Consider the following 16,505-nt stretch of genomic DNA (forward strand, 5'->3'; position numbering starts at 1 on the left):
CTTGGGCCCTCAAGTTGGATATAATCTTCTTCTTTAAACACTTTCTCAAGAGTTTAAACAGCTTCACTGTGTGATTCAGGTCAGTATTTAAATCAAACACAAACATCGAGTGACATGTTGACAGCAGTACCACGCTAAAATCCAAAGTATAAACCAACTGGGAGCTCTGTTACTAACACAAAAATCCCATCACTGGATGAATATTTTTTCCAAGTATCTGTGATATTCTCATTTCCATCTTAACTCTGATAAAGAGCCTTTTCCCCCCTTTGACGTGAAACAGGGCGGCGGGTGGACTGCTTCCTGTACCACCCTGGACAGTAAATTAGCTTCAGTAAGTGAGTGTTTCTCTCTCCAGGGGAGAGGAGGGGAGTGGAGGGTCTGAGTCACCGAGGGTAAGAGGACTTCGTTGGACAGTCAAGATAAAGCTGCTTGAGCTGAACAGCACTCTCTCTGTCTGAAAGCCTTAAAAGTAAACTCAGGAGAAAGGCGGAGGCGGTGACACTGGAGAGGTGACAGATATCTCACATGAAAGATCTCTGCTCAGCAAATAAAACTCAAAATGTGAACTCAAAAATAGAAATTTTGACGTGGACGCCAAGTACATGAATATTCAGAATGAAAATGCCTCAAGTAAGAACATTAGTCGGAGCCGAGTGCCACGATATGGAAGGAAGGAAGGAATCCGATTGAGATGGATGGCGAAAACTTCAATGCTGCGTCGTGACGACAAGTCACTGATTACATGACAACAACATGGACGCTTCAGAGAAGACTAAAATTAACAGCAGTTCGTTAAGTGTGTGGAAATACGTCACTAAAGATGAAGCCCATAGATCTCTTCACAGTTTGTAAACAGTGTGATGTTTTTGAGGGGCGGGGCTTAACTGGATGCCAAACATTTCAAACACTATAAACGACGGTTAGCATATTTTAATGGACTGTTTTGACACGAATGGAAGAGGAAAGCGCTTATTTTAGAGAACAAACTCTTGACTGATGGGACTACCCCTACACTCTGTCACTGGATGGACGATTTCACCAAAGGAGGACACAGAGGGGACGAAATGACGTCTCTCCAAACTAAAAAATACAGGGTAAAGTAGTAAATGCAACTTCTGCTTAGACACCCCTGAAACACGCAACTAACTTTGCATTACCTAGCGGTTAGCAATAGCATTAACTGTAACAAGAATCCCCTAAATAAGGATTAATTTAACGTAATTTCAGCCACAATTTAGTCTAACCCATAAGGTTATTCAGGCTGAAACTGATTTGCCCATTGTTGATTGTCTCAATCCAATCCTTTTTTTTAATTGCCAAAGCCAAACCAAAGTTGTCTACGTCTGGCAGTGACTGGTATGTGATAAAACTTCAAGTAAGTGTTTTTAATTTTTCAGTTTTGGCACCAAAAACCACAGCAAGACTGTTTTGCCTCCAGTTAACACTGTGACGTCACCGTGACAACTTCACCAACAGAGAAAATGAGGCTGCACGTTAGAATTTCATTGTCAAAGTTATTAGACCTTTCACTGCAGGACATGGAGAAGGCTCCATGGAATGTATTTTCTAGTTTAGTCATACAGGAATGGACACAATGAACAATTTTCTTTCACATCGCTACACAATCCCATCTAACAACACGCTGTGGAGTACTATTAAACACTGTGGATGGTGCTGAGTTGCAGCTTGTTTTTATACAGGCTATACATATCACCAGCTCACAGTGTGTAGCACATGAGCTATCTGTTCAGGTCAATAATATAGATGTCACTGCTGCAAAGCATCATTTCCAACTGCGTTTTTAATAGTGACGTTAGTCAGACTGGCCGACGTGACTTTCATCACATAACAGTCGATTTAAAAAAAATCTGAGGTTGTGCAACCCCAATGTTTAGACCTTTTAGAGATTTTAGACTTAGATGGACTTTAATAATCCATAAGGCGGAAAAAATACTATTTACGAACGAATATACAAAAATAGAGACATATGATTGATAATTGGGTGCAATAGTGTCCAGTAACGTGAATAAAACAGTTTGAAATGATAAACAAAGAAACAATCAGCGCAGCAACTGATACATATAACATGAATCAAGAATCATTTATTGTCATTATATGAGGACATTTTGGGCGGTAGCTCCTGGTTACAAATATAAAATGTAGTCCAAATGTAGAAACATTAGAATAAGCACTATAAAAAAATAAATAAAAATAGAGCTGTACAGATATATGCATATAAAAAGTGGAGGCATGGACATAAGAGTTGCAAAACCAGACAGTAAAAAAAAAGAAAGACTTTTAGGCTTAATCAGCCTCCTCAGGTGTGGTTGGTTAAGCTAATTTAACCCAGCCAAAGACAACTGTGTTGTAACAACAGTGGAAATGCAGACGAAGGGTGTAACAGCCGCAACGAAAAAAAAAAACAGTTCACCTCTTTTGTTCTGATTCTTCGGAAATCACGCTCCACCACCATGGCAGAGCCACTTATAGTTGATTAATAGTGTTTAAAGTTTGGGGGCAGTGATCAGATCAGTTTATTTAGCATCCATATAAACAGTAAAACTGGAACCTCTGATCAGAAAAAAAAATAATGTCCATTCAGAGAGTCATTCAGATTTCACATCAACGTGACATCGACCTGTACATCATAAACTAATTGTTCTGGAAAATGAAACTGAATAAGGTCAACTAATAAAACGTGACTTCTATGTCTTCTTCTTTTTTTAAGTGAATTGACCCTTTACCTCAACAACAAGTAACAATAAAGGGGCAGAATAAAACAAACCACATACAATATGTTAATTAACCTGAACAGAGCCAGGCTAGCTGTTTTCATCTGTTTCCAGTCTTTGTGCTAAGCTAAGCTAACTGGCTGCAGGTCTAAAGTTATTCATCCCATTGACGTAAAATTAGATGTTTGGTTAGAAAGCAAATATTCAGTTTAAAGCAGCTGTAAAACACCTGAAAGACGCGTTCACAACATTATGACAGTTAAGGGGAAGTTATTTTGCTATAACTGTTCCTCATGTGAAATATCACCAGCTTGTATTTTAACTCTTGACTGGACTGGAATTCACCTCTTTGTTCGACGTGTGAGAGCAACTTCACAGTGGTAAGCTGAGAAATTTCCACTTTCACATAGACCACCCAAATGCACCCCAGGAAAATGAAACTGCAACTGAAACCTACAGAAGCAACCTCCTTTTTTTGTTGTTGCTGTAAGGACATCAGTGTGCAGTTTATTGGTGGATCACAGGATGTCTGGGTAATGACGTTTAACAACAGTGTTTAGTTGTAAAATATGTGCAGGGCTGCAATTAAAACCTAACAATTAAAAAAAAAAAAAAAAAAAGTTAAATGTGCCAGAATAGTTTCTGATAATGCCTTTGTTGATTCAGCTCTGATTCGTAGATTATAAAAAGGATATTATTTGTGTACATTTTGTAGGAAAAAGACATATTTGCAATGACGGGAGGAAGTTGGATGAAAGTAAGAAGTAAACGTACGAAACATAGTAATGGTAAAATTACTGAAAGACCAGCAGCAACACATCAACGATGTACTGTTAGCTGCAGCTGGCTAACTTAGCATAACGACTAAAATTTCCCTGAAAATCTCCCTAAAAGCCTCATGTCTCATTTATTTAATCCCAAAAAACAACACGTTAAAGTAACAGTTTGTTTTCACATAAGGTTAAGCACCTGTGTCAATGCACTGTTGGTTTTATGCAATAAATGGTGCAATCTATACACTTCTTATGGACTATGTACGTACGTATAGTACAAGATGCTCATTTTGTAAATGTTGGTAAGTTTTATTCCCTAAATAGGAAGAACCTAGCTAGCTATTTCCAGTTTGTATGCTATGCTAGGGCTGGGATGGCTCCTTTATCTGGTTTCATTTTTGTCATAAAAAATGTGAAATTCTTAAAATGTTAAGTACTAACCTACTTTAATACATTCTGATGCTGTATTTAAGTCCAAATCGTCTCAAGATGCTTAACAGAAACCACCTGCAGCCTCTAAATAAATCACAAGCAGTTTTAGGTCGGCCTCAAGCAGATGGGCTGTGTTTACATGTACAACATTAAAAAATAAAAGTCTGTTCAATATCATATAATTAAACTTTCTTATTTGCACGTAAAGTTTGTGCGATAGACACTTGTTGCTGGGGATTAGCTGAAAATTTATGATTCTCTCATGTCCGAAGCTTCAGCTAACCTCTTAGCTTAGCCTCACTTAGGAAGAGGAAGAGAAGAAAGTTTCCCCATGATTCCAGTCTGTGTTGTGACCTACGCTAAGCCTCTGCTGGCTCATGAAGGTGTATCAATCTTCACCTAACTCTTGCCAAGAAAGTGAAGCCCTAAAGGCACTGGAAACCACAGGAAACTGGACAAACCTGCTCAGACGTCCAAACATTATAAATATGTACAGAGTGAAATATTATGTTACAGTGGGATGTGTTTGGCATGACTACAGTGTTTGGAGGCGTACACGTTTTGGTGACACAAAAAAAACACACACAGACACACTGTTAAGAAAAATTACTTTCATTTGTCAGAAAACTGGTACAAAGTTTGCAAAACTACAGGACAAGATGAAAAAAATTTACATTACAAGCTCAGCTTGTACAAAATAACGTCAATAATTTGGTTTTAGGATTAAAGTAGAATGACATAAAACTGTAAATCCCAGTGTAGTCCACTACAACACAGCGCTGGATTTAATATTGATTTATATTCAGTATGTATTTGTACTTCTATGTCACAGAAGTATCACAGTTATTCAACACTTACGTACAAAAACGTTCATGTCAAATTAACAGGGGGAGCACCATGAACCTGGGATCAGCATGGAAAACAAACTATATCAAATGTCCAACTTAGTTATAATAAAAAAATAAATTATATTGACACATGCTTTGTACAAAACTGTAGTGAAATTATTCAGTTCTTAGTGTTTTTAAAAGACACAAAACAAGATACAGTCAAGGTAAAGTGCAAACTATGTAAAGGTTAAATAGACGACTTTGGTCGCTTTGAAAAAAAAAAAAACCTTCATCTTATCCTACTTCATGAATAAAGAGCGTTTTGTTTCATGACCTTCTGTAGTGTTTATTTTTAGCTTAAAGGAAAATTCCACCCGTCTCTAAGAGAAGACATCTACATCAGCGTTGCCTTCAGTCTGTTTATGTTCAGTCGCTGATTTATCTTCCTCACACAATCCTTAAAGATGACATTTTGGAAAATATGCTAATTTGTTTTCTTGCTGGGATGCCAGAAATAAGACAAAAAGATTGATACCACTCTCGTGTCTGTGGAGTAAATCAACGCCATGTTTAGATTAGATACCTTAGCTTTGTTTAGCTTAAATACTGACAATAAGCAAGAGATAATCATAACTCATGTACATACTTTATACTATATGCTAAATATTGATATTTAGAAGCGTCTTAAATGGACAGAACAGGATTAGCTGCTGTTTTTCCGTGTACGTGTATGCTAATATGCTAATTAGTTGTGTTGCTGACATGTGACGAGAAGATTAATACAACTCTCATGCCTGCAGAGTAAATTGAAGCTATAGTTTGGTAGATTAGCTTAGTTTAGAGACAGGAAACATTTTGCATGTATTACATACATACTGAGTATAACAAGTTAAACAGTGAGCCTTTGATGTGCTAATAAGTCACGGCTAGCTGTTTTCTTTTGTTTCCATTTTCTATGCTAAGCTATGCTAACTGGCTACTGGCATCAAATTTTTCATCAGTCAAAGTGAAAGTCAAAGTGGCTTATTTTCCAAAATGTCTTGCACTTACTTCATTACATTTTATTGCTGCATTTCAGTCAGGCCGTGGCCTGTATAAGTGTTTTAGTGTGGATTCTTCATTTACATTCAATGAACTGATGTGTGTGAAACACTGCTGCTTTAGCCGTAAAGACAAGCTAGCCAGTCAAGCTAGTTACATTGCTGGACCATTTCCCTCATAGGCTGGTTGTAAGCTAGCTTGCCGCTAAAAGATATATATATATATGGATTTATCTCAGTCTGTTCTCAGTCTTTTTCACGCTCATCACATGTGGAGAGTAATGCAATTGCATTGCTCTCTAAAACACCTCTCTGATCTCATCATAAGGCCCTAAAGTTGCAGTTCTTCACATATCCACCGGATGCTACAACAAACCGACTTTTAAAAGTACAAACTTTGCTTTAGTAATACAACATTTTCCACAAAAGGTTCTGATTTCCGACCGTTTGTCTGTTTGACTTATTCTCCAGAACCATTACTTCACTTGAGACACATATATCTCTTCAGTGACTGTTTGTCATAGCGACAAACCCAAATCAAAGGTTCAAATTGTCCATTCAGGAGACTTTGGGCGGCACCACAGATGATACATTCACATTTTTCCACTAAAACTTCCATCTTTCACATTACGCTCTAAAGCTTCTGTGTCGCTTTCGTTTCCTCGATTGGCGACATTTAACCACCAGTCCACACAACACGATCATCACTACTAGTGATATCAACACCACGGTAACAATAGAGTTCGGGGCATTGGTTTGGGCGTGGCACATCTCCAGGGTCACCTTCTCGATGTTGACCGGCTCTGAATATTCCTCGTGAACGCAGGTCACCCTCTCGATGTCGGGAACGACCACGGCTGAGTTCTGCACCATTTGGAGGAAGTTGAGGTTGCTGCAGCAGCTCAGAGGGTTGGAGCCCATGTAGAGGGTCTTTAGTGAGGGCTTCAGGGCGATCATGGTGCTGTACTCCAAGGTGACCAGGTTGTTATTCTGCAGGTTTAGGGATTCAATGGAGGACTCTGTGTTCCATGTAGGTAGAGTGGTCAGCTGGTTGGTGGACAGGTCTACATGTCTGAGACTCCTCAGTGACGACAGATCGGTGTTGAGGCTGGAAATGTTGTTTTCCCTCAGGAGGAGGTGATCAAGGGTCTGCTCGAGACCAAAAAGGGAGTCTCTGTCCATGTCCATGCCTGGGTTCAAGGACAAGTCCAGTAACTTCAGAGGGGTGTGGGCAAAGGCGTTCGCAGGCAGAGTCATCAGGTTGTTTTCAGAAAGGTACAGGAAGTGCAAGTTTTGAACACAAGAAAAGGAAACGCAACTGCTCAGATTCTGGTGGTTTTGGTCCATCAGCGTCCGCTCGAGATGGTTTTGCTTCGGGGGGCAGATCTTCAGGTTGTTCTGCTGCAGCTGCAGGAAACTGATGGATGGGAGTCTTTGGAATATTTGATGGTCCAGGAATGTGAGGCCGTTTCCTTGTAAGTAGAGCTTTTCCAGCGACAGCAGAGTGTTTTCTCCAAATGTCAGAGTCTGCAGTGAATTATAGCTGAGATTGATAATCTTTACATTCTGGAGATGGTCTGGGTGACTGGTAGAAAATGAGCCAATACAGTTATTACTCATATTCAAGACCTCGAGTTGTTCCATGGACCAAAAAAGGCTGTCTGGTATGCTGCTGAGATGGTTGTAACTAATGTCCAGGTATCTCAGTTTCTTAAAAATTAAATTATCCCCTCCAGTGACATTGAGGTTATGAAGTTGGTTTCGTGAAAGGTCCAGATATTCAAGCGCGTTGTCTGCCGGGAGAACCGGAAATCGTTGCATTTTGTTTTCACTCAGATCAAGAGAGAGGAGTTTAAGCGAAGGAGCTGACTTCTCGCTTTGGAAAAGCTCCAGGCTGTTCTTGCTGAGATTGAGCACTTTCAAATTGTAGAGGTTAAAGTCTATGATGCACGTGATTGAGTTCTTGGACAGATCGAGTTCAGTGAGATTAGCTAAGGAGTCAAAAGCGCCAGCTTCAATCTCTAAGATGACGTTATTGTGGAGGGAGATTTTCCTCAAAGACAAGGATCCACTAAAGGTATCGTGTGCTATTTTGGTGATGCTATTGCTGTTCAGAGAAAGGTTTGCCAGTGATGGAGATTCAGCCAGGAAATAGTCTGACATCCCCGTGTACAGCCCGTTGCTCGAAAGGTCAAGGGACTCTACAGCTCTAAGTGGTCCGATGTTTATTTTAGAGAGTGCAAAGACATTCAGATGATTCCTGGACAGATCCAGGACTTTTAGGTCGGCCATGTCTTTGAAGAGTCCTGGCTGGATGAAGTGGATCTTGTTAGCGTGAAGATTTAGACGATGGAAGCCGGTGCGATACGCCAGAGTTTCCTGGGTGAGATTTTGCACCTGGTTCCGTGAAAGGTCCAGAAGTTGGACGTGATGAGGAAGGTTGACCGGTGCACCGCTCAGGCTCTTATTGCTGCAGAACACATCCGTCTGGACCTAGGAACAAAGACAAACACACAAGTCTGATTATGTTGGCACACAGGCAGATTTTCTAACCGTGACACAACACAGACCAAATGTTTAAAGCAAATGCAGAGGGTCGATTTATAAGTCAGTGCATCTATGGCATGTTCTTGGCAGCAAGTCAGCCTTCTGAGATTTACAATGGCGAGATGGTTCCTTTGAACTGATTCAGAACTGGAAAGAAAAAGCAGCATCACACAACAGTTCTCATCCCTTCCTCCCCGTAATAAGTTATTAAGTGTAGTTTATAATTGGAACCATATGGCCATGAGACCCCGTGTCCAAGAACAGCTCATAAAACTGTCTCCTTCTCTGTTTTCTCTCTGAGGCTGTAGTACATTTAGCTTCTTGGCATATTTGTGGTATCGTCAAAGGGGCATTCTTTACTGCTTACAAGCCGGCTGTTAACAAACACACTGATTTATTCACAAACTACCGGAGGGCAAAACATCTTGTGTGTGTTAGGAGGACCAAATTGGGCATATTTTGAAGAAGGTATTACCAATGAACGCATGATGTGTTCTCAGCGACCACTGACGTTCATGCGTTTCGCGTTTGAGCTTTTGCGTGTGAAGCGTGTGATTCATGACACTGAGTCACAGTAACACTGTAAAACAGAAAGCACCAACTTTATCTGAGTAATGGGGGTCTGAATGGGGGTCGGAGCTACAGTGACTAGTGGTCAGGCTACAGCTTTCTGAAAAATTTCTTTATTTTCGTAGTTTTTGGGAAACTAATACAAAGAGGGAATTTTACAGCAAACAGAAGAAAAGTACCTTGAACGTTGTTGTGACTTTTTTTTTTTTGTTATGTTGCTTTAACTAAACCCGCAAAAATAATATATTGCAGAAGGTCAAACATGTGCAACAGCCCAAGACTTAGTCTGACTTTTATCTTTCAGTGATTATTATTAGTTTATTTTATGAGCAGCGAGACGGGGAATGACCTCCAACAAAGATCACCAGACTGAACTCAACACCAGACCAGACCAGACCAGACCAGACCAGACCAGACCAGGGTGCCCTTTTGTTGAACGTCAGTCCTCATCTTTCTCACCCCACTCATTTCCTGCTACCTCTCTACTTTCAGTTCCTTCTCAGAAACGTAGAATAGCTCCAAAGCGGTTTTTAAATAGACTTGAACTTTAGAAAATACCCGCTTAATTTGACTTAGGCAGAATAAGTGCACTGCAGAGTGACTTTTTAGACATTTTACGTTTTGACCTTTACGCAGTTTGCTCCTTTCTTGACGTAAACACACATCGCTCGCTTGCAGAGACTTCATACAGATCGCTGCAGCAAATGTGTATTAAACCACAGTCAGAAACAGTCCCCAACAAAGTCCCTTCAGTTTGAGTTTGCTAAAAGCTACGATGACTGAGACCATGTGTAATTTTTTCATTTAAATTAACATTATATTTTGTGAGCACAGCAATCCTTATTTCATGCAGCTCAGTTCACTATCTTAAAGATCTTTTGTGTTTTAGTGGAAGGAAGCCAAGACACTAAAACTATTTGAAATGTATTTTTTATGTTGATTTAAAATACAAGGCTTTATGCTTCAGCAGAGAACGTGAATTTACAGAGACTTTAATGTAAAAGATACAACTTAACATTCACATCCAAAAATCTTGGTTTTGTGCAAAACAGTATTGTTAAACGTAGCGAAAGTTACCAGTTTAGTTTGTTTAAGTGGAAGAACGCAGCTTTTACTTAGAAATTTGTGCTGATTTTAAGGTTTCAAGGTGCTGACTTAAAAAACAAATTATTCATGTTACTGCTGAATGTAATTAACACATAAAAGCTATTTAAAAGTCGCATGTTTTAAATGCATGTACAGTATAGTACAGTATAGTATAGCATTTGAGGCTTTTACTCTGAAATCAGTGCAGATTTCCATGAAGCGTCTCTGAATGATATTTGGATATTTATAGAAACGGCAAACACCACATTAAGGACAAGTAAGGCATTGTTTGGTTTCAGTAGCGGCCTATTTTTAGAAAAGATGACCTGAAACCATGGGAGCCTGATGTGCTTCTCCTTTAATTCGTCCCTGTCTGCAGGGATACTGCAGTGACACAAAGCCCGTGTGTTAGTATCAGGATCAGTGACACCGTTTCAGCAGAATAGTGATTCATCTGAAGTATATTCATGACCGCTCGGTTCTAGGAATATTAAGTCATAAAGAGGATGATGTCTTAAGAATGTGAATGATAAGATCAAAGTAACAGATTATAATTTGCACTCACTGGTGAGGTGAGATACTTAAACTGCTATTTAGGTCTGTTGCCGGTCACAGAGCTAGAACCAGAAGTAAAAAGACGAGTAAACCATCTGCAGTTGATCAGAAAATGCCTCAAATTTATTTTTAATGATGGAAATAATAATGATAGCAATAACAAAAAGATGTCCTAGAAGCTGAATTTAAAACGCCGACCCCACCGCTAGACATGTGTTCACCAGGCGCTACTTACAACTTGGCATTCAGAGAGGTGCCGGGGAGGACGTGCGGATGCCGCCATGCAGCTGACCAACAGCAGGAAGAGCAGCTGGAAGGCGGCCATGGTGCTGTAGCACAGAGAGAGTCCAGATCAGACGAATCAGAAACACATGAATGCAGGAAGCATGCTGCTGGTGATATGGTTTAAAAAGGGAAGGAAGAGGGAAGCGGCCCTACCTACTGTGACATGTTGACCTATGACTATGTTATTTATGCCCTGAAAATACAGAAGGAGCTCCTTTGCACTCTTTCTCAGTGATACTGTAGAACAGGCGCGCTGAGAAACAATGACTAAGCAAATGAAAGGTTCCATCGTTCCTGAGTATTTCTGTCAGTTATTGTTTTGAAACAGAAAAAGGAGGCGCTGTTGTCTGACGGCAGTGACTCACCGAGCACTCGGCTTATGAAAAACAAAACAACAGACGCCGTGGGAGTAATTAGTGCCAGAGTAATGGTAAATACCCACGGGGGCCGTGGAGCGGATTATGGCATGGAAATTTAGAAAAAGGTTGCCACTCAGCAAACTCAACATTAGAGATGGCAAAAAAAAAGTTTAGACTTAGCTCAGAAAAAAAAAAAAATTCTTTAAAGAGTTCAATCAATGATGTTGGAGAAGAAACAGCTTCGGCTGCACAAATACACAAAAAATACATTTGCAATGTCATAAAACACTGAGTTTCTCTTCGTCTCCCAACAGAGAAACACACAGTTCTTCATCTTATCTGAGATAAAACTTGACAGATCTTCAGATCAAGATATTCAGACAACAGCAGATAAAAAAAAAACCTGGGTCTAGTTTAAACCACTTACATCATTTCAGCTCCTCGTAACTTCTCGGCATGGTTTAATTTATAGACATGCTTGAATCCAAAAATGACATATACAAGTTTATTCCCATGTAGCGTAGTAGTGCTTCAGCTGTAGACTGAAGTATGTAGAAGTGAAACAGGAAGATTCTGGTTAGTAGTATTTTACAATGACTATTACTACTATTACTATATTACTCTTAATGGACTATTATTTAGTGAAATCAAATGTTTTTTTTTCTTTTCTCGTAGATTAAAGCCTGCATATTTTACATTTATTTTTCATACATCTTACTAAAGAGTATTTCCTGCTATCTCTACCCAAGCGCACTCAGCCCAACAGGCAGCTTCTGCTCCCAGACTGCTCACCCCCCCCCCAAAAAAAACCCAAAACGAGACACTTTTCGTGTGGCTGAACGCTTTTACCTGACTCTCTGCTGATGACTAATCTTTGCACCTCGGTCTCCTGACCATGTCGATTTCACATCCTCACACACCCACTCGCGGATCGATAGCGAAAAGCTCCTCTCAGCTGACTCTTCCCTCCACATCCCTGTGCACGGCTCTGACTGTTGACCAGCCATCGACACATCCTGTGAGACCGGCCCCTACCCTCCCACTGCTCTAAGGAAAATGCCATATAAGGGGGGGTTGGGAAGTCCAGTTTTTGTGCTCCACTTGGAGGAGACACAACCCCCGCAACTCCACAAAAAAAAAAAAAAGAAAAAGCCATGTATTAATCCTAAAGTTGGAGTTTCTTAAGAGAAAGTTTGGACGTTCTCACACACCAGACTCCACTTGGAATTTGTGGTATTTTGGTGTAAACGAAGCCTTGAACTCCTCTGAAAACAAACCTTTTATAGGTGAGTTGCTGAAAACCTTTTGATGCCTGACAACAAATCATCAGCAGCAGCTACTGATGGATCAAAAAAAAAGAAAAAAAGAAAAAAGAATAAGCTTGTAGACACGTGGGAGTATTGAAACATCACGCATCCTCTTCTCAAATTTGTCATGTGGCTTCGCTGCGGTCTGCCAAACTGTAAACAAACATGACTGTAATTACACCAAATTAAAACTTGAGTTTTAAATGACTGTGCGGGCCCGGTCTGAAGTGTCTCGACTGGCTGGAAAACAGTCTGTGAGTAAAATGTTCTCCTACACATCAGCCACAGCTGTATGAGAGCAGAGCACCGAACAGCGAAGTGGTTCAGACAGAAGCCTATGAATCACCCGGCGCAGAAATAATATTAATTTAAACAAAGAAAATCCCCTTTTGTTTTGGCAGTTCTGCAAGATCGGTCTTCTTCTTTCTTCAAGTCAAATATTTAGAGAGTGGCACTGCCAACAAATAAATGATCAATAGTTTTTATATTTAGATACTCAGATGAGGAACCTTAAAGAACTTTCACACAACTATTGAGATGGTGTAGACGCCAGGTTGATGGCTTAAAGGAATGTCTTCAGTGACAAGAAGAGTCCAGCAAGAACACGGTGCTCTGATCTCAAGGAGAAGCAAGAAGACACCGAGACAGATCGAATCTACAGAAGAATCTACTTCAACGACCGCCTCCTAATACCCGTTTGTTGCCATAACCCGTTGAGGTAAGGACACCTCTAGAGCTGTGAAGGTGGTAGCTGTCGTTTCTACGAGACAACGAGATGTTAGCAACAGATCCTTTAAGTCCTTATGAGGCCTTTGTGGATTGGACTTGTCTGCTCAGGATGTCCCACAGATGCTCGATTGGACTGAGATCTGGGGAATTTGAAAGGCCAAGTCAACCCCATGAACTCGTCCTGAACTATTTTTGGTTCGTGGCAGGGAGCGTTATCCTGCAGGAAGAGTACGAATGCTGCTCTAGTCAAAAGCGTACATGGTCGGCAGCGACACTTTGGTAAAGTAACGATCTCCCTCCACTTATCTGTAGGAGCTTTTGTCTGAAACAGACGGTTGTGTATCCTCTGTGAGCAGTTTGAGCTACAGTAGCTGGTCTGTTGGATCAGCCTTCTCTCTCCACGTTCATCCATAAACCCCGTCACCAGTCCCTTCCCTTCATCATTTATGATCAGCGCCGGCCACTAAAAACCGGGAAGCGCTTACAGCGAGTCCATCATTTCCTTTTCTGTTATCTGTTGGTACACTAATGTGTGTCAAAGATAAGAATTCCCCCGGGAAAGTTGTGAAAGTGCCTTCTAAGGTAGCTGGCGTCCAGCCGGACACTCTAGATCAGAGGTCTTCAATGTTTTTCAGACCGAGAAGGAACCCTCCTACCTACTGTATGTGTTCTATATTAAACTCAGCCTAGTGCTATTTATAAATATACATTATTATTATCATTTTGCATTCAATATTAAGCTATTCAAATAATACACAGGTCCAAATATTAATTTTTATGTATAAAAAATGTCTAATCAACAGAAGATTTTGCGACCTCCCCTGCAGTACCTCCGCAGACCTCCTAGAGGTCGCAGATTCCCTGTTGAAGACCCACAGCCTAGATCACATCTTTGATACACTCAAGTGACACTCATCCACTGAATTCTGAGAACTTCTGGCCTTCACTTGTATCTCCCACGAGCCACTGAAAACAGGTACAAATATTTCTTGGTTCCTGCCTCTATTCGTGCTAAGAGAAGGTAGCAATGTCGAACATGTAGCTGCAGCTGCAACCCATATTCATTTTCACTACTGTTTGCTTGTTCAGTGACTGCTGTCTGTGCATGTTACTTATAGTGTTTCATGTCGTTCACCATGTTAAGATGTCTTTTTGTCGTGCCTCGTGCCCAATAAACTTGAACCGAACTGAACTGGAACATCCTATAAGAGCTGCAGCTGTGGAGATGCCCTGACCCAGTCGTAAGCTGTCACCAGTCTCAAATCCGTCCATTTTTCTGGCTTCTAACATCAACATCAACAGAGATAAAATGTTCACCTGTTGCCAAACAATCCTCGTCATGGTGGTCATAATGTTATGGCTGATCGATGCATCTCCTAAAATAGTAAATGCATTTCATCTAGATCTCTGTAAGAATGTAAAAAAAAGCTTCCTCAACTGTCCTAAGATTTATTCACATTTGATAAATATATATTTATTACAAAAACATTTCTGGGAAACGTATTTCTAACTTTGAATTTTGTCAAAGAAAAGAAATCATTTCAAATATTCTTTTAAGTAAAACCTGAAATACTCAGATTAGAGTCCAGCAGTGATAAAAATAAATAAATAAATAATCAAAATAAAAGAAAGCAGACAAATTGTTCCATTGAATGTTAAAAATCCGATCTAAAAACGCGGTCTCCATCTGCACCTGATGTGACTGAAAGCTCTGGTGACTTAAACCTTCCAGTTATTTCTGAGGTCAAGGAGGAGCTTTGATGCTCGATTTTCAAAATAAAAGACTAAAAGCTCCAGAAAAGCAAAGCATCCTCACTTTAGGGCACACATTAGGTCTTCAACAGATGGTACTGCAGAGGTGGGGTTGCAAAATCTTTGGTTGATTACACATTTCTGTTTTTTTTTTTTCACAAGTTTAAAATTCCTTAAATACACATGAACACGAATCCAACAAGTGTTAGTAAATGGATAGATGGAGGCAGAATATCTTATCTGTATGTCAGGTATGTTTAACTTAACATAACATAAAGCAACAATGATGATAACAATGATGAACATTTCTAAATAGCACTAGGCAGAGATTAATACAGAACACATCTCCATCAGTTTGGGAACCTGAAAAACGCAGATGACCGCAACTTTAAAAAAAAAATCTCCTCCTGCTGCTGACATACACAAACACACAGGTGCACAACTAATAGAATATAATGTAAGTAATGACAGAAGAAGGAGTACCTACCTGGGTTGAGTGCAGAGTGCCGGACTTTCGTAGCAGGTTTGGTTTCATATTCACTGTTTTATCTGTGGTGTCATGTGGCGTCTATCTCACGTTACACAAGAACCCCACGCTGCACGCCTTCCACGGGGATTGTCCCCTTTTAACCTCTCAATCACCGGGATTCCCGGGCCCTTTCCTTTTTTTTTTTTTTTTTTTTACTGCTTGTTTCCATTTCCATAGAGCGCAGCGTCACCATCATCCACATGCGTACGTGGATGCGCTTTTCTTTTCCTCCTTTCTTTCTTTCGTTCTCGCTCCCTAATTTTTTTTTGTTTCCCGTTTAAACAGGATGAGATCAGAGGATGCCGGTTTCACCACATCAATCGGTAATTCAATGCGGGAGGGAGGGTGTGGGGTGGGGAGGGGTAGGTTGGGTGATGATACGTGATGTGTTTTTACTATCGTCCTGATGATTTGCTCGGTAAACTCGACGCTGCTGCCTCCCGCTGTTCAGACTCACACACTGCACAATTTATTCTTTCAGTTTCCATTTGCGCCTCAGATCAAATCAAACTTTATTTATATGGCGCTTTTCACACGGATGTAAGTAAAAAAGTGCTTCACGCGGATTAAAAACGACAACCGCTCACCCATTCGTATGCGCACCGCACAACACTCATAACACATACACAGGCGCAGCCAGGAATTTTTGGGCTCCCTGTAAAAGAAAAAGAGAAATCTGATTCCCCCCATAGAGGCTGAAGGGTCGTCCGCGTACCTTTTCATTTATCTTATTTAATAAAGCTTATTTAACAGTTGCTCTGCAGAATAAATAAAAATGTATCCTAAAACGCACCTTTAAGGTGATTTCTTTTGCACATGAATGCATCAACAACCATATATACTATATGTATAAAGCCTTCACCGGTCATTTACCACCATATGTATCATCCATGCTGGACTGGACCACAGGATCTTAAACTTCAAGTCCCAAAAGTTCACTCTGAACCAGGAAAATCTGGTTTAGTTCTTGTGCACC

General features: G+C 40.3%; 1 protein-coding gene across 2 annotated transcripts; it reads right to left on the reverse strand.

Annotated features, from left to right (window-relative positions):
- Nucleotides 1-4,536: 4,536 nt before the first annotated feature.
- Nucleotides 4,537-15,868, reverse strand: lrrc32 (leucine rich repeat containing 32). Of its 2 annotated transcripts, none has more exons than XM_047607729.1 (3): nucleotides 15,488-15,868; nucleotides 10,804-10,897; nucleotides 4,537-8,303 (listed from the first exon to the last, which is right to left on the reverse strand). In XM_047607729.1, exons 2-3 carry the CDS (start codon nucleotides 10,891-10,893, stop codon nucleotides 6,438-6,440), a joined length of 1,956 nt encoding a protein of 651 aa, XP_047463685.1. In that variant the 5' UTR covers nucleotides 10,894-10,897; nucleotides 15,488-15,868; the 3' UTR covers nucleotides 4,537-6,437. The 2 variants fall into 2 exon arrangements, with proteins under 2 accessions (XP_047463685.1, XP_047463684.1); XM_047607728.1 differs by lacking the exon at nucleotides 15,488-15,868 and adding an exon at nucleotides 12,062-13,401.
- Between the last annotated feature and the right edge of the window lie 637 nt (nucleotides 15,869-16,505).

The sequence above is a fragment of the Mugil cephalus genome, chromosome 15, assembly GCF_022458985.1.
Source record: "Mugil cephalus isolate CIBA_MC_2020 chromosome 15, CIBA_Mcephalus_1.1, whole genome shotgun sequence".
Taxonomy (NCBI): domain Eukaryota; kingdom Metazoa; phylum Chordata; class Actinopteri; order Mugiliformes; family Mugilidae; genus Mugil; species Mugil cephalus.

Excerpts from the sequence above, each read along its gene's own strand:
- lrrc32 (XM_047607728.1), bottom strand. The coding sequence starts at position 12,219 with ATGGCTGGTCAACAGTCAGAGCCGTGCACAGGGATGTGGAGGGAAGAG. Across the intron at positions 10,898-12,061 it reads AGTCATCAGCAGAGAGTCAG|CACCATGGCCGCCTTCCAGC; the intron begins GTAAAAGCGTTC and ends TCTGTGCTACAG. Across the intron at positions 8,304-10,803 it reads ACCTCTCTGAATGCCAAGTT|GTCCAGACGGATGTGTTCTG; the intron begins GTAAGTAGCGCC and ends CTTTGTTCCTAG.